Below are 26,745 nucleotides of genomic sequence, written 5' to 3' on the forward strand. Positions count from 1 at the left end.
ATAATCTCAGTCTATGAGACTCTGCTTTCTCCTGGTTCTCTTCCTACAGCTCCCACCACTCTTTCAGTGTTTCTTTCTCTGGCTTTTCCTCTTCAGCACAACCCATTTCTATTGGTGTTCCCGAAGGTTCTGTCCTTTTTTGTCGGTATCCCTGAGAGTCATTGGCATTACCATCAGTTCTACCTTACAGGTTCACTACCTAAGTGTTCTCTTTGACTCCAACCTCACCCCTCATATGTAATCAATTACTAAACCCTGCCGCTTCCATTGCAAAATCATAGCTCGCATTGGCCCCTATTTATCGCTAGATGCGGCTAAGGAGCTGGTCTATGCCGCTATCCTTTCTAGCCTTGACAAGTGGAATTACATGTTCCCAACTTGCCTCGCTATAATGAGTGTGGCAGCGAAGCTCATCTTCCTGTCTGCCCGCACCTCCCTCCTCTGAAGCTCATCTTCCTGTCTGCCCGCACCTCCCTCCTCTGAAGCTCATCTTCCTGTCCGCCCGCACCTCCCACCCCTCCCTCCTCTGTCAGTCCCTACACTGGATTCCTGTAAGATAAGGGCTCATTTTAAAATGTTGGAATTTGCTTTCAAATCTTTAACATAAACCTGGGTTCTTTTTGGCAGGATCAGTGTTTTGTAAAGTTGTTTCCTAAATGGTTTTACTCTTAAACCAGCCATTGGCACCTACAGGTTTTAGCCAACATACCACACTGAGCTGCAGTAGTTATGTTAATGCTTTTTTAACAACACTAAATAAAATTATCTTACGGCTGAATTGAGTATAATAATGAAGTACTTTGGCTGATACATAATACATGACCGTAGACGGCAGTAATGGGTTTGTTTGCTGGAAAGCAGCGAGTGAGCACAATGGCTCGAAAACATGGGAAGGAGACATGATGGCTGAAGGAGCTCGATTGAAGGACTGGATTTGAAAGAGGTGGGTTGACTGACCCAGATGTAGTACATCTGCCTTTGTGCCTCTTGTAGGTCCTTACGTCCCTACAAATCTATGCGTATTATATGTAGGCTCTTCCCACCTAAGTGCTCAGTTTATCTCTCTATAATGATCAGTTTGGATGTGTGTCTAATGCTTAGATCTGAAGAGCAGGAATTTTAGGATAAACCTCCCTTGCCTTTGAATGTGCTGACCTATCGAGTAGCTTCCATCTCCTCTCTGTAATGCTTAGCACCTGTCTGTTTCGGTTGTGCCTTTCTGCATCTAATGACAGCTCAGGGCACTTTCACCTCTTCCCACGTGATTGTAAAACTGAACAGGATGGCTATATGCCTAATTGGTTGGTTTTGTCTGCTGGACCTGTACGGGTATCGGAGCATCTGCAGGCAGAAACAGCACAAGTCCCTTTCTTAATAAAGCACCACCTTTATCCGCCGTGCAGTACTGGGGCAAAATTATGTAAATGTAAACAGATCGAGGTACATTTCATAAGTATATAGTGCAACATATTCCACAGACATTCATTGATACAGATAATCATCTCTACAATGTGCTGAGTAGCTGTTGTTACGTGTTGAAAATGTTATTTCAGAATGACAAACTTGGTTATAATCTGTGTTTAAATTATATAAACACGCTCTACATCTGTGCATGATGAACTAAAGTTTTAAAGTACCTACTTATCACCAATATACAACACAGCATGCGATGTTCAGAACTCTAAAGCGTATAAGCGTTCGCTGCACCATTATACGCCTCCGGTTTTAACTATTCAAAGATTGACATCTGCCTGTGTATACTTCATACTGGTATGTTACGATGCAGCTTGTAATTACCACTGGACTTAAATGTACATGCATTCTCTATATTTTTATACAACGCAGTGTGTAATTACTTTGGAATTCAAGTGCAGAACATGATTATTCAATTTAGCATATAATTATCGAAGGGTTACGGTGTACACAGATACTCCATACCATTGTACGACACAGTTTATAATTAATTGAGCGTTGAAGTGTATATCTGCACTGCATTATTACATTCACAGTCTGCAATTACCTGAAGGTAAAAGTGCACACGCATACTCCACACTATTATATAACACAGCATATAATTATCAGAAGGTTAGAGTGTACATGCATAGTCCACATGATATGACACAGTATATAATTATCAGAAAGTTAGAGTGTACGTGCATAGTCCACATGATATGACACCTTATATAATTATGTGAGGCTTGGCGGGAAACAAAATACAGATTTTTACATTTTTTATACAAAACAGCATACAGTATTGATTTCATAGGACCTATCCTATCCTTTAAAAACTTTCATAACTATCCTTGGAATTTCTGTGTATTTACAAATCAGAAAACTGTGCATGGCTGGAATTTGCAGAGACTCTCTGGAAGTGAAGAAGTTAAGCCTTATATACAGAATTCATTATGGGTATTGAGAATTCCAACGCAGTCTGAGGGTCCTTGAGGAGCAGAGTGCCGAGTGGTCGGTGTGAATTGCAGCTAATAATAGTGTTTTCCCAGCAGGATCTGATAGGGGATGTGCAGCAAATGATTAAATAGCTGTTCTTCGTTTGTATCCACACAAAGCCCATTGATTCTCCATCACAAGCAGACCCATGTCCCTTCACTTTGCCACGTGTTCGCTTTGTCTGTAAGGCAGCCTTTGTTCTGGGTAATTGGTACTTTACTCATCAAGCCCCTTCACTCTGTGTAGAGATAACGAGGCGTTATGGGTAGACAGACAGATAGAGGCTGACTCCCTTGGTGCCAGAGAAAGGCACTCAGAGGCAAATTCAGCTCATTCCTGCACAGGACATCTGTCTAGTGTTGAACCTGGACTTGTGAATGAGACCATGGGGCAGGTGTGATGGAAAGTTCATCAGCTGCTGGTGTCCTCAGAGAGTCCTTCATACTAAATGCAAGGCGGTAATGGAGGGATATTCATTAGGGTCATTGCTGCTTCTACATTGAATTTGACATAGATTTGTACATTATATATGAACACACTATAAGAGCCTGCTGGGATCTAGAAACCTTGCAGAGAATGAGAAACAAGCCCCACAAGTGATGGTGACATCAATGATGACAGGAACTTGGTACACAGATTAGATATCGCTTTTAGTTCACATTCACAAGGAGCTTTGTGCGTGGTTTGCATTATGTAGTGCAGCTATATTTCAAATGTTTGTAAAATTCATTATCATTTTTATTTTTGTAAGAACTATGGCATAAGCTACTAAATAAATAAATAACCAGTTCTTTTTTATAAACAAAAATCTAGTTTTACAATGTAACACTGCTCTGTCTGATGGCAACATTCAACGTGAGAAGTGAGTTCTAGATCCTGGGCAGAAGTCCTGCTCTTCATTCTGGTAAACTGCCAGGTGCATAGGTTTAGTAGTGCTAATCGAGCCAGATATGACATCACCTGCTATTCCAGTAAGGTCATTGGCACTTTCATCAGGTGTCATAGTTGTCATTGAAATAATGTTAGCTAGCATTGTCCAGGCCCAGCTGCATTCCTTGACCTAGTATTGTCACTTTGTGTCAGTCTGCACTGTTCATAAAGTCCCAGCAAGAGCTGGTAGAAGACAGTGGACAGTGAGCGTGCGTAGTAAAATGTTGAACTGTACTACTGTATACTGTAATCTTGGATGGGCTTGTAGCCTTCTCAACGTGCTCTCTTGGCCAAGCACAACAAAAGAATGGTGGATTGGCGCTTTAACCCAAAGAGTAAGCAACTACCCCCAGTGCCCAAAATCACTAAATGGCACTCAAGTTTATAGTGAAAGAAAAAGGTATAAGGGGGGTGCAAAGAGAATATACACAAATGTTGTATAATTATTATAATGAGTGGAACACCTCCTAATTTTCCTACAATAAAAACACATACATAGTGTGATACTGTTTTGAAAGGAACATAAATCAGTAAAGGGCAATGGGTCACTCACAGTATGCAGAGCCACATATAGCTGGCTCTGGCTTCAGTAGCAGATGAATAATTAGCTCATTCAAGCTTTCACAATCCCCACCAGGATAACTTCTTTCCAGCCTCTCAATAATTTCTAGGATATCCAATTTGGTAAAGATAAATAAAAACTTTACTGGATAAAATACAGGAAGCTAAAATAAGCTAAAATAACATAGGAAATAAAATGTCCACAGCACTAACGCGTTTCGACCTCCAGGTCTTTGTCAAAGTGTGTGGTTGATGCTGACTCTCTGCCTTTTAAATAGTGTTCCTCTCTTTGAAATTGGCGCTGTTTTCCCGGCGTCTTCCTTTACTTCCGGGTCCGCCGAACATCCGCATCATGTGACTTTCCGCCCGGTCACATGATTCTGACGTCATACGCTTTGATGTCACTTCCGGTTCTTCAATCCTAGCTTTATTGATTGTTCACATGTCGGCAGTACTGGCGTTTTCGCCATATTTATAGTGGGGAAAGAGCCACTACATACAGAAAATGTAAATACATATATCAAGTATAAACATTAAGTGTAGTTCTTTCTCCATATTTAAACAACTATACATACATATATTACAAACATATATGTTTTACCTAAAACTAATTATATAGCATTGCACATCTATATTGCAAATAAAAGTTCATGCAATGTAAATTAAAAAACATATTTTTACATAGACAATGTTTCTTATATTCCAATATCCATGTAACAGAATACATAAAAGTTTAATAACTAAAAATGCTAATAATGCATATCTATAATATGAGGAGGATCATCCCCTTAAAGTGAAATACACTCATAATGGGGAATAATAGGTAGTACATAACTAAAAAAGGAGACATCTCACAAAAGGGATAAATAGTTAATAAATCTGTAAAAACAAGGAGACAAGAATTATTAAAAGATTTTAAAAATAATACTTTTAAATAAAGATGGAAATCCACAATTTAAATAAAAATGGAATACACAAATGAAATTAGATAAGTGCTGACATCTCGAAATCGACATTGAGTTCGCCAGGAGACAGAGTGTCCAAATTAAATATCCACTTCATCTCGCAGCGGCTCAACGTCAATTCCAGACCTCCCCCTCTCCAATGGGCTTCTACCTTTTGTGTTCAAACTGTACGTCAAAACAGCCAATGCAAATTCTGTGTTCAATGATTTTTTTCTCTTTGTTAAAAATATTAATGAATTTCAAAGTTCTAGATCACGTCTATTATGTTGTTGCTTTAGCCCCTTCTCTGAGTGGTACACTAACTTGCATACCAGTCTTCTTTTCCCTATTTCTGTAGTAATACTTCAAACTCGGTTCTCTTTTTAGATTGACAGATACGCCCAGCAAGATCTGAAGAAGGGTCTCCATTTGTATGGAACAGAAGGCAACATTGGGCTCACAAATGCATGGAGCATCATTCAGACAGATGTAAGTAGAAAATATTTTGAACAACCCTCTGTTTATTCTTGATCATAAATCTTGATTAAAATGTTCCATATCTCAATAGTACATTTTATAGTACACATTTTTTATTATATAAATGGTGTGTATTAAATTACAACTATTAATATCGAAAATTAGTGCACCTTTTCAGTTTAAAAGATTGTATTAATATTTCACGCAACAAGGGAAGCTGAACATTTCAGTTGTGGGAAGGTTTCTAATGTAACACAATTGTGACGAGGAATATGTATTTGTTACAGAAAAGCAATTGTGGTTTCATTTCGCCAATTTTTCTTGATGGGAAGGTAATATTAATGCAACTCTTATGACTATGCTAATCTCCATTTACAGGTTTAAGGATCGGTTTCTATGTGAATAAATTTCTTGATAATAGCACAAAATTGCATACTACATGTACAATGGGCATTTTAACCCCTTAAGGACACATGACATGTGTGATATGTCATGATTGCCTTTTATTCCAGAAGTTTGGTCCTTAAGGGGTTAAGCAATGTTGTTGCAGTGACTAAAAAGAAGAGAGTTTTAAAATAAAAATTCAGAAATACAGAATATATAAATCAAGGACTCATCACTAGATTTTCTAACCTAATTTTAATATAGTACCCAATGGCAGACATTTGTAGAATATTGATCTTTCAATCACATTGGAGTCTCTGCATAAAGACAAAATAGTAATCTGCACTAATTTATTAAATTAAAAAACAACTAGTATGACATCGAACCAAATAATAATAATGTGTGGATGCTTTAGCAATTGGGAACACCATGAAGCAAGCCTGGTACAACAATACATAGAGGATACCCCAAGCACAATTACCGCTAACGCTCTATGCTTGGGTTATAGTGCAAGGAAATCCACACTCCCATCTCGCTTCTGACTGTTTTACATTGGCAATGATTTGCAAATATTGCTGCAGTTATAAGCTCCCTAAAAAAACATGTCACACAAAATCATAGTTTTGCTTAGTAGTTCAATACTTGGAAGGCGTAGTAATCCTTTTGAGCGGCTCTTTCAAAGTGTTCCGTGAAAATGCTCGCATCTGTAGCTCAATGCAGCTGGATCTACTATCAGCTTTGGTAGCAGTTTCACTTTCTGATAAACGGAACTGAGAGCTGAACTATATGTGCTTCCATTAAAAATCATGTTGTGGCTCGAATTATCTAGAAATTTTAGCATTTTTTGTAAAGAAGACTAGAAATTGAAGATTATATTAGCTTTAGTGTACTAATAATCTTAATTTTAGTAATGACAGGAGGCGAATATTTGCATATCTTTCTTTACTCAAAACTCCAGCAGCATAGAAACAGAAACAACCAATCATAAAAAAGATATGCTGCCCATAAAAGGGCCTGTCTATGACATAATTTCCTCTTTCTTTGAGGCGATAAATATAAATAACAAGCAATTACAACAAGTCATATAAACAAAAATGACAACATATTAGAACAAAGGAAAAACTCCTTTATGTCCATGATGCAGCAGTAAGGACGACGAAACTTCATTCCATAGGGAATACTTTCATGCTGAAGGAAAAAGAAAAAGGTGAAAGGACTCTGGCGTGGTGACCTGTCCGCATATCATAAACAAATAGAACCTGAAGTACCAATGACTATATGATATCTTTAACCTGAATATGACAGAAGTCTATGAAGGTAGTAACAGTTAATACAAATAAACAGAACAGAAGTGAGGAAAAAAACCTGGTCAGTTATACACTCTATACATGACCCAACCCGAATCTAGTTGCAAGTATAATACAAACCTGCATGCTTACCTGAGCTCTGAATGTAATTTGGATAACGTGAGGAAAAACCTGGGCGGGAATCCTATAGGGTGGGAAATATTCGCCTCCTGTCATTACTAAAATTAAGATTATTAGTACACTAAAGCTAATATAATCTTCAATTTTACCACATGACAGGAGGCTTCATATTTGCATTTTTAAAGCTTCGAATTGACTAGAGTGAAGGAAGCATGGGCGGATTGTCGAAAGTAGAAAGTCCTAAAGGTACTCTTTAGCGACCAATCCGCGCAGCGCATAATGTCGGCCAGGGAGGCGCCGGCCGTTAAGGCTTGGGACGCCGCCGCCCCTCTGACTGAGTGTGCTCCGAAACAAGGTTCGACACCTGCTAAAGATAATATCCAGCGAATCCATCTGGCCAGCGTTGTAGTGGACACCGGTCTGTGCGGTTTCACGTAGGAGATTAGGAGTTGGCCCCTAGGACAAGTACGCAGAGGGTTTGTGATCTCAGTGTATCTCATAAGAGCTCTGACTACGCATAATTTGGGGTCCGATCCAAAATATGGGTATGACACCGATGTTGAGTCAGATTTGGTGCGTCTCAATATGTTGAAGGTAACCCCTTCCGGAGTGAGGGAGAAACCGTCCACATCGAACGCCCTGACATCTGCCACTCTTCTGAAAGAAACGAAGCATAATAGGAGGGCCAACTTCGCTGAGAGTTGCTTCAGTGATAGGGAATGGCCGGACAATTTCTACCTAAGGAATTTTAACACCACTTCCACCTGCCAGAGGCGTGAGTACTTGGGTGCTGGGGGTCTCGATAATTTGGCGCCCCGCAGCAACCGGCAAACCAGCGGGTCCTGTCCTACAGGTCTGCCTTGTACTGGAATGTGTGCTGCCGAAATGGCGGATCTGATCACATTGAGGGATCTATACGATCGTCCCTGCGTGAACAGATGTGATAGGTAGTTAAGGATCAGCGGGACAGGTGCTGTAAAGGGATCTGAATCCCTTTCCACGCACCAATCGTTCCAGGCTGTCCAAGCGGAAATATAGCATTTCCTGGTGCCGGGAGCCCATGAGTCCCAGAGAAGATCCTTAGCTGGTTGCGATAGGCCGTGGACTGTCCAGGAGCCCCTGAAACCGTCCAGGCCACTAGTTCCAATAGTCCTTCCAGGATGAGGGGGTGAGGCTCTCCCCGAGGTCCCGTCAGGGTTAGTGGAGAGTTGGGGAGCAGAAGCGGGTTCCCGCACGACATTTCCAGGAGGTCTGGGAACCACGGTTGGCTCTGCCAGAGGGGTGCGATGAGCAGTAGTAATATCTTGTGAGTGCGTGTGTATCGTAGCACCTGTGGAATCATGGAGAACGGTGGGAACGCATACGCTCCTTGAGTGGGCCAATTCTGTAGGAACGCGTCCGTGGCTTCGCTTTCCGGGTCTGGGAGCCAGCTGTAGTACCTCGGTAACTGGTGGTTGGTCCTGGATGCGAACAGGTCTATTGTGAGTGGGTGTTTCCACCGTCGCAGTTCTTGGAATATCTCCCTGTTGAGTGTCCAATCGCTGGTGTCTCGCCAGTGGCGCGAGAACCAGTCTGCTGTCAGGTTGGAGACTCCCGGTAGATACTCCGCTTGTAGCGTGATGTTCCGTGAGATGCAGAACTTGTAAATGTATTTCGTGGCTTCCGTCAGAGCTCGAGACCTGGCCCCGCCTAGGCGGTTGATGTACTGTACTGCCGACACATTGTCCATGCGGAGCAGGATGCAGCAGTTCGATTTGTCCTTGGCCAGACTGCGGATGGCGAAGGACCCCGCTATCAGTTCCAGGCAGTTTATGTGGAGTTCGGTCTCGTCCCCTCGCCACGGGCCTCCCGTGGAGGCGTCTGTGCAGTGTGCGCCCCATCCCCATAAGCTGGCGTCCGACTCCACGATGAAGTCTGGGGAGGGGCCAAAGATCGCCTTGCCATTCCATGCTTGAATGTGCAGTAACCACCATCGGAGTTCCGTTCTCACCTCCGTCGACAGTGGGATCCAGCTGTCGTATGAAGGTCCGGTGCGTAAGTATTCAGCTTTCAACCTTTGCATGGCTCTGTAGTGCAAAGGGCCCGGGAATATTGCCTGAATAGATGAGGAGAGAAGTCCCACGATCCGGGCGAGCATTGTGAGTGATATGGTGTCCATTCTCAGTGTCCTTCTGATTTCCTTCCGTATCGAGGCCACTTTCGTCTGGGGTAACCGAAGCACGCATTCCTTCGAGTCGATATCGAACCCGAGGAATTGGACTAATTGTGAGGGGGAGAGAGACGATTTTTGTCTGTTCACCGTGAAACCCAAAGATTCCAGCAAGCGAACGACAAATTTCGTCTGCGATCTCAGTCTGGCAGCCGATTCGCAGAAGATCAGCAAATCGTCCAGATATATCAGGCATCGGACGCCCGAGGACCGAAAGTGGGCCATCACCGGCTTCAGCAGCTTCGTGAAGCACCACGGCGCCGAGCTGATGCCGAATGGCCGGCACGTGAACTGACAGATATTTCCGCGCCACAGGAAGCGTAGGAACCGACGGCTGTGTACGTCCATGGGTACTGACAGGTACGCGTCTTTGAGGTCCAGGCGTGTGAACCGTTTTTGTCGTTTTTGATGAGAAGATCTTGGAGGAGGTGGATTCCTTCCATTTTGAAGTGCCTGTATGTCACGTAGGAATTTAGCTGTCGGAGATTGATAACTGGTCTGTACTCGCCTGTTTTCTTCTTGACCAGGAAGATGTTGCTTATGAAGCCCTCCCCTCCTGTCGCGTACTGAACCGCGCCCTTCTTGAAGAGTGATTGAATCTCTTTGTCTACCAGGCGCCTTTGTTCTGCCGACATGTGTATAGGAGGGGGGGGGGGGTGTGCTCTGAAAGGGTGTTGTTGAAAACTCTATCACAAACCCTTTCACCGTCTGGAGAACCCAGGCGTCTCTGGTAATAAGCTTCCAGTTCTGTAAGAAAAGAGACAGGCTGCCTGCAACAAATTTGGAAGCGTTTTGGTATGGAGGTGTACTCACCATTAGGGAAACGGCCGCGGCCTCGGCCCCTGAAGCCTCTCGCTCTTCCTGCCCCTCGGTACGAGGATGTTCTTTGCGTCGTTGAAGGGAAGAAGCTTGGGGCTTGTGCAAAGGGTCTGGAACCTGACGCCCAGAAACGGCTGGTGGCTCGGTTCCTCTGCCGACCAGCCCTTCCAAAAACACCTCTTCCCGGTGTACTGAAAACCTGTTTAAGCGAAGTCTGTGCTTTGTTTAGGGTAGTGAAGAGATTCACATGCTTTTTTAACTCCGAGATAAAGGCATCACCAAACAAGAGCCCCTGTGCCTTCGGTCCAAATTCTTTGGCCCCTAGATCCAGGAGCTTACTATCGATTCGGATCAGTGCCGACCGACGTCTTTCTGTGCATAGAGCAGCATTGGCGTTGCCTAGAAGGCAAACTGATCGTTGGGCCCATTCCCGTATAATATTCGGGTCTAGTTGAGACCCCTGGCTGAGTGCCAGGTCTGCAAAATACAAAGTCTTTGCGATGGGGCCGAGTAGGTCTAGCACCTTGTCCTGTGCCGCCTTCATGCCCTTCTCCACACCCTTACGCGGGTCACGTCCGGAACGAGACATGAAGACCACTACTGTATTATCGAACTCGGGTGTAAGGGCTACTTTGTCCGGTATTAGTGGTCTAGGGCTCTGAGGCGAGCCCGTACGTCCTTCTCTAGAGGCTTACGTAGCCAATAATGTATGAAGTCCGTCAGGTGGTCTGGTAATGTCCATTCGGAAGATCGTGGGTGCCGAATGGTGCGTGGGTCGAACAGGGGGTTACCCTGGTCGTCCTTGAATCTTCCGTCTCCGTTTTTTCCGGCTCTCTTGCCGTAAGAATCATCTTCGTCCCGGCCATCTTCGTCTAGGAACGTCTCCTTGACGAATCTGGAGGATGTGGGGGGTAAATCCTGCCACTCGTCCTCCTCTGATGGCGAGCCGTCCCCGTGCCATTCGTCCACTACGTCTAGAGTGTGTGGCACATAGGAATCCTCTTCGTCTGAGGAGTGTAGTGCCCGGGGTGCCTTCTTTCCGTGCTCTTACTCCGCTTAGCGGGTAGATTGCTTTTGGCTTTTGAGGATGGGGGTGAACCCTTCCTCTGCCTCTTCGGTTTGGAGGGATCGGATCCCGAGGCTTCCATCGGTTCCGGGGGGCTTGCGCCACCCTGGCTCTGGGGTAGCGCCCTCAGTAGGGCTTTTTCTACCGAGGCCGCCACAGCGGCGTTAATCATCGCTTGAAAGTCTTGGCTGGACTGAGTGTCTTCCATGACTCGTAACCTTTCTCTCGTCCTGTAGGGCGAAAGGGAGAGTCAGTGGGGATAGTGTAATACTTATGTATAGTCACAGCCCTCTGGTACAACTGTGGGTCGTCCGCCAGTCAGTAGAGAAGAGAGAGATGTGAGCCTGAAGTGTAGCGGATGAGAAAGGTGTCTGGGTGTATCCAGATTCACCACAGTTGTTTCAGAGTTCGGTGCACAACAACAGGCAAACGTTATGAGATGAGGTCTGGGCCTCCGTGCTTGTAATCGGGGTGTACCCCGGGTGGTGTGCCGTGGAGGACCAGAGGACACCCACATCAATCATATAGGTCAGTGCTTGACCGAGCATGCATGTCTGGGGGGGCGCCCCAGGTGGTGTGCCGTGAAAAATACTCAGAGGACACCCACATACAATGTACGGCAATGTACAGTAATACAGTAAGACCCTGTGTAGGGTGTACAAGTAAACTTTTCCCTGGGCAGGGAGAGTGATAGTAAAAAATCCCGTGAGGGATATGGCAGATATGCTTGGACCCTGCAGGTCTGACAGTATAGTCTTGAAGGGTATGGCAGTGTACCATAGATTACCCTAGGTAGGGTAAAAGAACTGCCTCTATATAAAGCACGGAGCCTGTATGACCCTGTGGGTCTGGAGACAGGAAAATTGAAAATTTGTGACTGTCTCTTTAAATGCATGCATGTGGTAACATTTAGGCAGGGGGGTACAGCAATGTCGTGTGTAGGCAGGCCTGAGCCTTATAGTCAGTGACACATCGTTCCTAAGGCAGGTGAAAAGAAAAACACCCAAAAACTGTTTGATTTTTAATCCTCTCCCAAAGTAACCTGCAGGGAGAGGATGTAACCTGGAGAGCCCGGCGGTCGGGTGAGTAACCGATCCGCCGAGCGAGCGGAGAAGGCGCCCGCCGGTATCTCGCGAGCCGCGAGATCCAAGAGGCCGCCGCCCGCGTGTGGAGACAAGAAATTCCGCGGACCGCGGCGTGCGGCGCGAAAGCTAGGAAAGTAAAACAATAAAGGATAACGCAGACTCCCTCTACCCGTACCCTACTAGCCCCCCGAAGACAGAGATAGAGGTGCCGGTCCGCGAGGTGCGTGCGATGTTGGAAATCGCCGCAATCGCGGGTACCGGCCGCAGGGAAAAAAATTAATTAACAAAACTAAATTTAGCAGGGGCACAAAAGGAACACAGAAGGGACAGGGTGATAGGGAGTCAGATAGGAAAAAGGAACAATCCGAAAACATTAAATTCAATCCAAATATAGTAAAGTTTGCCAGAGAGGCAAAATACTCTGACCTGATGTTGGCTGGAGCAGCAAAGAAAGAGGAAATTATGTCATAGACAGGCCCTTTTATGGGCAGCATATCTTTTTTATGATTGGTTGTTTCTGTTTCTATGCTGCTGGAGTTTTGAGTAAAGAAAGATATGCAAATATGAAGCCTCCTGTCATGTGGTAAAATTAGCTAACTTTTTACCTGCATATTTCAACTACAGAAAAAAAAAAATATATAAAAAAAAAATATATATATATATATATATATATAGGCATTAGAAGGAGGGGGTCACTCGCAGCCAGAAATGCTTAAAGGAACATTCTAAGCACCATAACCACTCATAAGCACCATAACCAGCTCATTTTAGTGGTTATGGTGCCATTGCACCAGAGACATCCTGGCACCATAAGTAACTACTGTGTGCTGCAATAGTTATGGTAATTAGAGTGCCCCTTTTTTTACAACTGGTATCTGCAATAGTCACAGAAAGTCCAACAATATTTGTTTCCTTCATAACGTTATTCATGCTGTGAGCAAAACCATTTATTAAATCCGATATATGCAGCCTAGAATAGAATTTCTAACTGGTACTGGGACTTAAGTTTCTTTTTTTTTCCTTTTACTAAAAGAAGAGTTGTAGGTATCAAAGAGTTACTCTAATTTGGGTTTATCTTGAATATAACTTCATTCAAGCCAGTTAATTTTCCATCCACTTGCATTGTCGCTGTGATTCCTAAGATTAACAGTTTTGGCCATCTGCTAAGCATCTTCAAATGACCTCATAAAAGGGCAAAGTGCAGCACCCAGGTGGGCCCTGTGTTTTTTATTTTAATGACCATCTAAGAATGTCTTGTCTACTGTGGCCAAAACAGGCCAAGAGTTCACAAACAGATCTTTGCAGTTCACAGTCCCAAAAGAATGTGAACTGCTGGTGGAATTGAAAATGTGGTAGACATGCAGAGAAGCACAGACAGTCACAGTAAGCAATGCGGGAAATAATGACAGAATGCACAAATATTGAGAAACAGAAGACAGTGGATTTTTTTGCTACCTAGTATAGGCATAGACAGTTTGGGAAATTGTAAAATGTATTGCATTATAATGTCTGTAATCCTGTTGGTGTCAGTATTAACCTGGCGTCTCTGGCTATAGTCTGGAAAGATATCGTTTCAGTAGACCCAATGGGGCATTTCCTGAGACATGTCCATTCCCGATGGCTTTTGTAGAGACAAGAATAATCAGCTGGCAGTTTTATCTTGTTTTATATTAGAAGGGAAGTCGTGACAAACTCCTTGATTTCCACTAAAACCACTTGTCTTTCCAAACGTAGAACTATATTAAATAATATTGTACGTGCAATGATTGACAAAGACCGTATACGTATTACAGTTAGTACATCTCTGTCCTTGTGTCTGCAGTTCCGATGCTGTGGGGTTTCGAACTACACAGATTGGTTTGAAGTGTACAACACAACTCGTGTTCCAGATTCCTGCTGTTTGGAATTTAGTGAAAACTGTGGCCTCCATTCTCCAGGCACCTGGTGGAAAGCGGTATGTTACCAAAACTACAAGAACTCATATACTTAAAGGGGCCCTCAAAGCACCATAACAAAAACAGTGATACAGCTATACACCCGCAACTAACCGAGTAACGCCATTAGGAAATACTAGTTTTCCTCTTATCCATACAACTCTTGTACGGCATGAGGACAAATTGAATATGCCATCCACACAGCACCAACATGACTTATACAGGCTCTCTTAGCTTTCTATGATGATAATTATTCAATAATGAAATAAATATAAATGAAGTTAGTCATCGAATTAAAGTAACACTTCAAGCACCATAACCACTAAAGTGCACTGTAGTGGTTATAGTGCCAGGAGTTCCATGTGGCCTGCATCCCCTCATGTAAGTTGTCAAACCATTTGCAAAATATTTGATTACTTTGGGAAGTCACCAAGGGACTAGTGTTTACGGTGATTGGAGTGTTCCTTTAGACTCTTTATTACTAATCGTCAGCAATGCAATCATTTACTTTATGTTCGTTACTATATACTGAGAGTACTTTACACCCCTTACTTTGGGCAGTGGTATCTATTACAATTTAATGTTCGCTTTAATTAAGTTTGTTAGATGGATATTGGCAACTAATCCACAGTGATATGCCTAGATGTACCACATCCTTCACTAGTGAACGAGCCATCATAATGCGGTCATGTTTTCAAAGGGCTTTAAATATCACTTACAGCATATCTGACACGTTGAGTGTGGTGTTTTTTTATTTCATTGTATTTGTGCTGTAACTTGGGAGTATGTTCTTCCAGCTTTTGTGGTCTTATTCTGAATTTAGACAGATACCTTTGGGTTTATGCATTGAACCACAAATCTTAGTAAATTGAAAACAGATTTACAAACTGTAGGCCAAAATAGACGATTGAGATAAAAAAAAATCCATAACTTGGTAAAAGTCATTGCTTGGATAATTTAGCCTGGAGTTTTGCAATGTACTACTGTTTGGGATTATTTAGGGAATAAATGTTGACCATTGATAAACCGAATGACAGACTCAGAAATGTTCTCAGAAACAGTCATTCTGAATGGCAGCGGACTGATTTGTGCATAAAAAGGTATGTTTCATTTGTGATTAGACATTCTCACAGCAGTTCCAATATTACATCTGGATTAGATGCGTTCCCTTGATGTACTCAAGCTACTAATGATGTATATAACCTGTTCTTTAACCCCTTAAGGACACATGATGTGTGACATGTCATGATTCCCTTTTATTCCAGAAGTTTGGTCCTTAATGGGTTAAACCAGATAATGATGGGATTACATGCATGTATCTCCGGGGCTCTCCACTAAATACCAGGTTTGTACAATATATAAATATAGAGAGGACAGTGGAACCTTTTTACAAGTACAAAATAATAGGTGCATGGGAATTAACCAGTGTCCATGGATTCATATTTATGTTGTTTTTATGTATTTCAGCCATGTTACGAGACAGTGAAAATTTGGTTACACGAAAATCTTGTGGCAGTCGGGATTTTTGGACTCTGCACAGCTTTGGTTCAGGTTAGTGATGGAGACAAGTCAGCCTGGATGGTCCATTTAAAAGGGATTAACTTTCATAATGATGGAATCTGTAGCTTTTGTTAATCGCCAAAGAGGCACATAAGTAGCTGACCGATGGTGGAGTATTATGGGTATCGTTGGATAGCTACAGATACTCTACCTGCTGCAAACAATATGACTGGTTTTTAAAGGGCAACTTTAACCCCCTGGAGTGGGGTAACCTTTTCTGTGATTACTATGCATAGGGTCCACAGGCTTTGATTGCAGTAAAATATGAAAAAAGGTCCTGGCGCCATCTTTCATGCACCTGTCCACGGGTCACAGAGGCCGTGCACAGTCCAATTCTAGGCTTCTCATAGAGAAGTCTGTGTTTGGACCAATTACCAGCTCAGTGTGCATGTGCTGGTGAGGAGAGGAAGGGAAGCGGAGGGATGGTATAATTTTAAAAAAATGCTTGCAACGGAGGGCGCACCGGAGGGTGGGTGGAAATGAAAGGCTAGCGTACCCATTCAAGCACTCTACCTGCAGTGTGAAGGTTTAACATCTGTTGTCAGCGTAAAGTGTGCACAGAATTAACATTAGACAGTCAGGAGTTCTGGGCTGCCAAAGTTAAGTGTGCTGTGGTGTAACTAGCCCACAGTACACAATTACAAATAGCTCTGGAGCTGAAACACTGCACATACTGATTCCTATCTCTTTAAGCTTTATTTTAGGCAGTTTGAAGAGTTTACTACTCCAGCTATCCACACAAAATCTGAAACCCGATGACATAATTGGTGTAGAGCAGGGGTTCCCAACCCGTGGTACGCGCACCCAGGGCCGGCCTTAGGGGTGTGCGAGCTGTGCAGCCGCACAGCTCACACATGGCAGAAGAAAAAAAAAAAAGTTTTAAAAAAAAAGTGCGGCGGGGGCGGAGCTTAGCGGGGGCGGGGCTTAGCTAAAATGCCGTCTTATTGCTGCAGGGGAAGCAGGAAGGAGTCCCTGCTTCCCCCCACGACCAGAATCCAGGAGCTGCACTGCCTGTCTGCCTCCAGAAGGAACAGAGGTAACTATGTGATTGTCTGCTTGTGTGTCTGTGTGTTTGACTGTCTGCCTGTGTGTGACTGACTGTGTGTGTGTGTGTGTGTGTGACTGTCTGTGTGTCTCTGTGTGTGTGTGTGATAGCAATAGCCAGAGCACTTATTCGTTCACCCAAAGTTCTACTTCTAGATGAAGCCACTTCTGCATTGGACAATGAAAGTGAGAAGGTAAGAACACAGAGTATAATATAAATCCCAGTGAATGGTGAAAGAGATCTATTAGAGCAAAACTGTAATGGTTCTTGTCTAGATTAACACCAAACATTCAGAGTTCCGTTTTTCATGTAGCTGAGTTGTTTTTAATTACTTAAGCGGGTGTAAACACTACAAATTCCTGTGACCCATAGCCTAAAAAAAGTTTTTAAAAAACAAAAGAATACTGCTCCATTGCCAAATTGTGAGCTCTAATTAATATATTGATTGCCGTACAAATGTGTAGAGTGAGGAAATACAAAACTGTCAAGTCACTATGATGGATGCCTTTAACAGCACTTCAGATAACCAGATCTATGACAAAATGTCTTTGAAAATGGTTCTCTCAGGGAGTACAGACACTGCCAGATGGGAAGAGTGGAATAATTATGTACATTCCAGATTATCCTCATGCACAATCCCTAGTATGATACTTTAACCAATCCTTCTACACTTCTGTTTAGCTACACAAGGACATTAGATAGGAGAAAATTTTAAAAAAGACTGCTTATCTAATTTTTGTGAAATCCTAGCATATCATAACGAAAACACGATTAGATACCTCAGACTTAAAAATTGTGTCCCTTCATATTAAAACAAATATAAATAAACGATTAAAAAGAAAATTAGGGTTCCCTGACACACCCCCAAAAAAATTTCAAGAGGCCCAACAAGGGACCTCTCCTCTTCATCCGCCATCACATTGGCTATAGTGTGAAGAATAATAGAAATAAAGGCTCAAGAGATGCTAAAGATCCAGAGGACCTTACCTCATCAAATCCAATATTTTGAAAGCGGGTTAATATACAACAGTGGATAAGAGTATACTCTTTGGTTAATTGATTTCCTTGCGACTACAGTTTGTTTGTCTGTTTAGAAAAGGTTGGAATGCCTGTTCCCGTTTAGTAAAAAATTGACATCAGGCACTCCAGCAACCTTTTTTCGATTGAGTAGGTTTTTTGGGGTAAATTTTGACAACCACATGCTTTTCTTAGCTTAAATGTTGGTCATCATACATGTAATAGTTAGCATGTACAAGTGCATCCTTTGAAGAAAAAATATCTTTTACACAGCAACTTCTACCATGCATTTCTGGGCCCAACTCTTTTTAACACACCCATGTATATTAAATCATCCAGACAAAACATACAACATTTTGCATTGTGGATTAAGAAAGAATAATGGGGTCACAAGAAATTTCAAAACTTCCCTATCCTTTCAGTTAGACTGATCTCAATTATAGAACTGCTGGCCTTTTCCAAATTGACACTGAATTTCATCTGAAATTTCCATTAGCTGTCTATGTGATTGTCTGCTTGTGTGTGTCTGTGTGTTTGACTGTCTGTGTGTGTGTGTTTGACTGTCTGTGTGTGTGTGTGTGACTGTGTGTGACTGTCTGCCTGTGTGTGTGACTGTCTGCCTGTGTGTGTGGCTGTCTGCCACTGTGTGTTTGGATGTCTGCATGTGGCTGTCTGTGTGTGTGTGTGTGACTGCCTGCCTGTGTGTGTGGCTGCCTACCTGTGTGTGTGTGTGTGTGTGTGTGTGTGTGGCGGTCTGCCTGTGTGTGTGTGTGTGTGGCTGTCTGTCTGTGTATGCTACTGACTGGGCAGACTAGATAGGCCGAATGGTTCTTATCTGCCGTCACATTCTATGTCTGTGTGTTTGTGTGTGGCTGTCTGTGTGTGACTGCCTGCATGTGTTTGTGTGTGCGCGTGTGTCAGGGTGTGTGGGAAGGGGGAAGTAGTGGGGGCGGGGGGAACGGGAAGGGGGGGCGCTGTGAAGATTTTTCGCACAGGGCTCCTAAAGGCCTAAGGCCGGCCCTGCGCGCACCCTCAGGGGTACAATTCAGTGCCCCAGGAGGTTTGCAAAATAATTTCGGTAATGGCGACTGTACAGGTTGGGAACCCGCCTGGACTGGCCATCGGGCAAATGCCCAGTGGGCCGCCATGGGCCAAGGCCGATAGGATCTCTGCGCATGTGTGTCAGTGTATGTGTTTCACTGTATCTGCATATGTGTCAGTGTATGCATATTTGTGTAAGGGTATGTATCTGTGTACCTGTATGTGTGTTAGGGTATGTATTTTTGTGTCTGTATCTGTATGTCTATCTGTGTCTGTATGTGTGTGTGTCAGTGTCTATATTTGCATGTGTGTCAGTGTATGTATCAGTGTTTTACTGTATCTGCATATGTGTCAGAGGAGAAGTAAGGAGAGCCTAGGGCAGAGAAAATAAATAAAGATACATTTGAAATAAATTTAACAATATTAATTACTAACATTTTGTTAATGTTCACAATTTATTGAAATGGGCTGCCAAGGGGTACTCAAGTGAAATTTTTTTGGAATCACTGGTGTAGAGTATGCCGATATAGGACATATACTTAACATTGCGTTTTAAGCATGATCCGCAATGACCAAGTAAGAATGTTCTAAAATGAACTAATTAAACTAAAAATAAGGATTTTCTTGCCACACATCACACAAATTCAGCATCCTCCACTGAGTCCACTAATGTATGTGATGTGGTTACCAGAATCTGAGAAGCGATTGAGAACTGAACGTAAAAATCCACATCTGACATATTTCATGTGTCCCCATCCACGTAGGCGGCCTGGTGCGCTGCAGCACCATTTATTTATTGAAAGGGATTCAGCTCTCAAATGCTACTTAATTTCTTTTTACATGCATTTAAAGCAGCGCAGTAACCTTTAGGATTTTTAATAAATATAGAATCTTAATGAAAACTCAAATACTGTGATTGAATTTCAATGAAACTCTAATGCAATCAGAATGTCTGCAGCAGTCATGCTTTATTATAAAGCGACAGAGGACCAGGCACCCAGATAAGCTGTCAAACTGTACTAAAACTGCTTGACTTCTTACTGTGTGACAGTGCTAGAGTAATGTTAGCACCATAACCACTACTGTGCACTGGATTGGTGATAATGCTTGGTTTGTTCTTTTTAACCCCTTAAGGACCAAACTTCTGGAATAAAAGGGAATCATGACATGTCAGACATGTTATGTGTCCTTAAGGGGTTAAAGGGCTACTCCAACCACGTTTTCTCTCTTTGACTTACAATGCCCTATTGGATATTGCTAACAAGACCCTACTTTAAACTTTAAAAGATATATATATATATATATATATATATAACTTACGTGTAATCCAGTGCCAGGTGAAGCTCCCAGCCCTTTCCTCCATTTGATGTCTGCAGGGGTCTCACACGATCCACGATTTTCTGCTTTCCCTCGTCAGTCGAATTGTCAGCATCGAGTGTATGCTGAAGATTTGGCTGAAACTTAAGAGAACTACTTTTATTTAGATAGGTTTTGTTTTTCTCCCAATCTATACATTTGCGAGCAAAACTTTTTAAAATGAGCATATGGTGTGTGTGTGTGTGTGTGTGTGTATGTGGGGGGTATATAGGTACCCTTTAATGACAGTTTTTACTCAATCTAACAAGTAGGTATTAAGGTATTCTTGGCTACCAAGTGATATAACTAGAGTAATAATTCTTAACTTCTGAAATGTACAGGGAGTACTCAAGAACCATCTTAAATAATAGTATTTAAGGGGGTGCTGATAGTCACATGTACTTGTTGATTTAAAGGTTGAAGTTCAGAGTACTTTAAACACTTATAGTGACACTTGGTTAGAGAAACATTGACAGAAAACATTCAGAAATAGACACTCAATCAAAAACAAGTAATTCAGATATGCGTTCTGGTGATTACAGTAAGAATTTGTTACATTATGAATCGTAATACTTGGTCCTTCAACAGTTTGATCATACTTTGCCAGACTACATCTCTGTAGCTTTCACCTTCTCTTCTCCAGCATCTTTAACCAATACTCAATTTCTCTCTGTTTTTGTAGATCCTGGGACTGACATTTTCAATGACCATGTACTGCCAAATGGCAAAAACTGACACATACTACGCCTGAAGCTCCCAGTCACCTGCGCACTCATTACAGATGTGCATGCAGGAGGAGTCCACACGACTTTGATGCCCAATCTTCCTGATCTTTCTTGCCTCCTCCTCAATTTCCAGCGCAGATTGTCTCCCAGATGTAGGGACCCTCTCGGAAGCCATGGCTTTTCCAAGGATTGGATATTGGGTATGACGTTGACCACATTGATAAAATCATACCAGGAACTAAACAATGGAAGAACGAAAGCTTATGTCAGAGAGTGATGCTACATCATTTACGAAAGCAAGGGTCAACATTAAGAGATATGACTAAAAACCACAAGTACTATTTGGATCTTGTTTCACGCTGAATGGCATATCACTGTTATGCTCTTGCTGACTTGACCGGTCCTATTATACCTGGCCTATTACAGAAAGTCTCTACCAGTCGCAAACGTACAGATATGAGGGAAGGGAAATATTGGAATATATAAAGTGGTACTAAGACATTTATTACCACCAGACACAGTAAAAAAAAAAAAAATCATACTTAATGTGTTTTTGGTGATACATAGCCATCTTATTTTTTACATCTTTATTTTTAAAGCGGTTGAAATATTGCAAACTTTGGTGGGTAAATTTACATGGACTATATGCAATTCAGTAATTCAGTTCAATTGGATAAATGAGCCTACAATCTGGGACTGTCCGATTTCCTTTTAAAAAAACATTCCTACAATTCTCACTTTCCAAAGTGAACCCTTTCCTCTGCCACGAGGTCCCGGAATTCTTATTTCATATTGGCAACTCGTCTGCTCTACAACCGTGATGGAGGGTTAGGGGGTTTCTCACCTTTACAGTGAGTTGGTTTCAAGAGGATCTGTGTTTTGTTGCTTTATTCATAACCAGCAATGTTATTTGATATATGATAAGATAATCGGTCAAGCCATGTGGTTTAATTAAACAACCAATATATTAGACACAAATTAAGAACATTGTACAGATTCAGTTATACTAAAAGAAACAGGTTTTTGAATCTGTGAAATTGACTATTTGGTATTGCAGGTCTGTGTTCTCCTCAACTATCCAGCCTCTACCAGCGATTTTGAGGACTTTAATACCACCTCAGTGTGTTTAAATTGGTGCAGCATCTAATATTACACTGGGCTTGCTGTCTTTATGTGTCCAAGGCTTGATTTCGGAATACAATATTATATTTTCACCATCAATTTCTAAGAGAGGTCAGACTTTCACGGTGCCCAGTATAAAAGAAAAAAAACATCCAATCCAATGTGTATTGGGATATGTAGGAGCACAATGGCAGGAGTAACTGTAAAAAATAATTGCACAACAAACTTAATTGTCAAGTCTCAATACTTTTTTTTTTTTTTTTACTGCCGCCTCAAACGCACCCAGCAGAAAGAAATGTTGGAGTATAAAAAAAAAATATATACAAAAATGATTTTATAACAAAAATGACAGTTCTGTACAGACACGAAACGGTAGAAGAGAACATTTCTTAGATAACGGAGATATTTGTCAACATCTCTCAAGCTCTGCCATGTTGTGTCCTTGTTTATAGCCTTTTCCTTCCACCAAGACACAGATTGGGTTATTTGTTAAAGTGTCAATAATTCAAAGTGAATTTCAAATTATAAGCCAAAACAGCCGACTTGGGGGGGGAAGGACATTTCTCCAAGTTGGCTGTATTTCAATTCAGCTTTTTTGACCTAAACTTTGACCATTCACTTTGAATTCCTGACAATTCACACTTTATTGAAGAACCCTGAGAAGTCTCTTCTTCAATTACTCAATTAGGTTTCTCGGAGAAACCGTAAACCGAGATCTTTTATTGCCCACAAGCATCGGAACTAGGATTTTGCACCTTAGTTTTGGTATGATTGACAATGATTCTGTTTGTATAGAAACACATGAAAACACAGTGTTCTTACCCCTTAATTTCTGGCAGGGTAAAATTGTACAGCTGATATTCATTGAAGTGGAGATCTAAAGTTTTATTTTGCGTTCTTTGCCTAAATTCTGTGAGCAATGATTAACTTTTCTGCTAAGGAAATGAAATCTCTGCAGGGTTTCCTGCTCGTACACGCAGTCCCTATTTACGCTGTATATACATAATTTATGCAAGAGGTATAGTGAAGAATTTGTTCTAATAAAAATGTTTAACAGAACCTCAGTGTGCTCTGATTGAATATCTCCATATTTTATCCTAATCACACAGGCATAGGGTGTTACAATGCTATATGGTTCTCATTGTCACAATGTATAATTCTGCTTAGGGACATGTAATAACTTTATTTTACAGTAGATTTAACATTTCTCGTATAGCGCTGTTATCCACGGTGTGTGTGTAAATAGGTTTAAATGAATGACCAAATGGTGAAAATAAACCAATGCGAATGAACAGATAGATAAAATAGAAAATTAAAATGAAAAATCAAATAAAAATAAACAAAGTTAAATCATAGAAAATCAGCTCAATGGTTCATAGTGACCACTTCACGCACTCAGAAACTAGTGGAAAATGCAGCATAAACACACTCCAGATAGCAGTTAAAACAGAGCTATTGGCAATAAGAGCTGCAACAGAAATATATGAAATGTCAAACAAAGGATTTTATGATATGCAATGCAAGCCAATATTATATGATCTGCAAATAAAGCACAACAGAATACATGCTTTCCATAAAAACGGATCTTTTATTGAGCATTCAAATGAGCATGTGGTAGAGGTTAACACAGTGAGGGAGTTTAGGCATGCGTGGGATAGGCATAAGGCTATCCTAGACTTAATTAGTTCCTGGCCTTATCTTAAAAGTATTTTGAAATATTGGGCAAACTAGATGGGCCGAATGGTTCTTATCTGCCGTCACATTCTATGTTTCTATGTACAAAATCCCAAACGGGTGCAGACATCTAAGGAGTAACCATCCTAGTAAGTAATCCAGATGACAGCAGATCATAATTAATTTCCTTCGGTGGTATGAGACGGGTCAAGTGCCGACTACAACTTCAAACCAGCTGACAGATTCCGGAATCAGGCTTCGGCATGCATTGCAACGGCGCTTGTCAATGATGTAATAATACGTGTCACAGGGGAACTTAGCGATTCACCCAACATGTTTCGTAGCAGACTCTACTTCATCAGAGACATACTGCATGCAGGGTGAAGCGGTCTATTTAAAAAGTTATACATCAATACAGCTTATGAGGTTTAACCTGTGAACTGGTAATTAACCCACTCAGTACCATTTGCTCAATATACATATTAAAGACCGACATAAACAAGACACTTGTTGGTTTTTTTTTTTTTTTTTTTAAAGAAGAAATGTATTTTACAAAAAGATACAAAGAAGACATTAACCAATACCACATGCACAAGTTTTTATAGACTTTATCCATGTCTTCTGTTCAGCTATATATTAGAGGGTGTGAGTCCCTAATTGTACACACTATATTGCCGTCCGAAACATAATAGACTTTTGAAACACTGCTAACAATAGATCGCATCGATCTAGAAAAACAGAAAAATATAATAATCAGAAATAATAAAAATACTGAAAATAAGACAAAATAATGAAAATTGCACACATTATTGGAACTGCCGTTCCTAAAGCAATATTCACCATTTGAACTTATAGCTATGACTGTTTTCAAGTTGGTAATAAACTCCAGTTTATTGGGAGTAAATTGCTGGGATATAGTTGCAATGTAATTATTATGATACGAAGAAAAGATCTTCAGCTATTTGTTGCAGTGTTGGATTTGTTGTTTTTATCGGACATTAATGTTCCTCAATATGAAAAGTATGACAAGAAATATACTGTCTAAAAACAGGCTTAAAGGGGAAAAATGCACAAAATCAATATGCATTCTACAAGAAAGGCATTTGAGTACAATAAATATCCAAACTATCATATGGATCACAGGAATAGACAAGGTGCTGCCAAAAATACAAAAAAATTATAATATAATAAATATTACCAGTTAAAAACAAATCGTACGTGGTAATGTACGAAAAGTGAAGAGATATAAAAACAGAAATAAAATTCAAAATAAAATATATAAAATTGAAAATAAAAATAAAATAAATAAATATTTAAAATAAGTAAGAAAAGGATCAAATTGAAATGAGTTAAAAATAAAAGGATAATAGTAGTAAAAATCCCTAAAAAGGCATTCAAGAGGAGAGAAAAAAAATGGGTAAAAATAAACTCTCTTAAAAAAAATACCAGGTGATATGTCTTTAAATAAAAATGGTATACACCAAATATTTTTTATGCTGCTCTACACTCAATATAGTGACTCCAAACTAAATGAAGTCAAATCCAAAATATGAAATAGGTGGAGCGCAAAACCTCAGAATTAAATGCACCATACGGTGCAGATAACAAAAATCGGACTTCTTTCAAATGCTCACGATGAGAATGGTCATTAACCCCTTTAGGACCAAACTTCTGGAATAAAAGGGAATCATGACATGTCAGACATGTCACGTGTTAAAGGAAAAAAAAACAGATAAATAATCGAAATAGGCAGGATTAAACTAATACATCCAATTTATATTAAAAACATCCTATCTGTAGTGTAATAGTAAATTCCTATACATTATATAGCTTACTGCATTAAACATAAATAGTATTGCACAGTATAACATCAACAAAATGAAAAGATAAAATAAAAAACATATTAGCTGTCCAAACTTCCTATGGGAGATATAAAATGTATATAAGTAAGATGTTTTTTTTCTCTAACAGATAAAACAGACATGGAATTAGAAATATAATATTGATTCATATGTATATGCCAATGTAGCTAATAGAGAACAAGCGGCGATGTGTTTTGTTTTTTAAACAGAAGTAATTTTTAAATGAATTGAAACTCAATTAGAAAATATATAAAAAAAATATGTACAGAGTGTGTATATATGAATAGACATATATACGATCAATTTAAAAACTAAGTTAAAGGGACACTCCAGGCACCCAGACCACTTCTGTCCATTGGAGTGGTCTGGGTGCCAACAACCACTACCCTTAACCCTGCAAGTGTAATTATTGCAGTTTTTTATAAACTGCAATAATTACCTTGCAGGGTTAACTCCTCCTCTAGTGGCTGTCTACTAGACAGCCACTAGAGGGCACTTCCTGCTTCATAGCACAGGTTTTCTGTGCTATAGTGTCGCTGGACGTCCTCACGCTGTGTGAGGACCTCCAGCGTCGCTCAATCCGCTATAGGAAAGCATTTTCAATGCTTTCCTATGGAGAGCTCTAATGCGCATGCGCGTGGAGAGCTCTAATGCGCATGCGCATACATATTTTCAATCAGTTAAAAAAGCATTTAATTCAAAATCAATGTTCAGCCCATTGGGCTCTAATGTATCAATAAAGATCCATTTAACCTCAGTCTTATCCAGCTCCTTATCCATATTCCCACCTTCCCAGTGTACATTGACCACCTCTATTGTCATACAATATAGTTCCCCTGAGGGTTCTGGTTATGGAATAAACTAAAATGATTGGAATCATTATGGGATTGAAGTCCTCTTCTGATGTTTAGAATATGTTTTCTAATTCATGCTTCCAGAGCTCTTTTTCTTCTCCCATTATATTGTTTACAACAGGTATATTACCCATATGGAATTACAGTTTAAATAATTACGAATTTAAGAAAATAACAGTTTAGTAACATTACATACATACTTTAA

At 41.0% G+C, this 26,745-nt stretch overlaps 2 protein-coding genes across 4 annotated transcripts in view; one reads left to right on the forward strand and one right to left on the reverse strand.

Annotated features, from left to right (window-relative positions):
• Positions 1 to 23,209, forward strand: part of TSPAN4 (tetraspanin 4) — a 528,357-nt gene extending 505,148 nt beyond the window's left edge. For all 3 annotated transcript variants that reach the window (XM_063437235.1, XM_063437236.1, XM_063437234.1), the window contains 4 exons: positions 5,271 to 5,372; positions 14,173 to 14,304; positions 15,752 to 15,835; positions 20,986 to 23,209. In XM_063437235.1, the coding sequence (XP_063293305.1) occupies positions 5,271 to 5,372; positions 14,173 to 14,304; positions 15,752 to 15,835; positions 20,986 to 21,054 (387 nt within the window). In that variant the 3' untranslated portion in view covers positions 21,055 to 23,209. The remainder of the gene's footprint in view (positions 1 to 5,270; positions 5,373 to 14,172; positions 14,305 to 15,751; positions 15,836 to 20,985) is intronic.
• The window catches only part of CHID1 (chitinase domain containing 1), a 768,611-nt gene that overhangs the window by 276,333 nt on the left and 465,533 nt on the right, over positions 1 to 26,745 (reverse strand). The gene's annotated exons all lie outside the window — the stretch shown is intronic.

This window comes from Pelobates fuscus, chromosome 12 (assembly GCF_036172605.1).
Source record: "Pelobates fuscus isolate aPelFus1 chromosome 12, aPelFus1.pri, whole genome shotgun sequence".
NCBI lineage: Eukaryota > Metazoa > Chordata > Amphibia > Anura > Pelobatidae > Pelobates > Pelobates fuscus.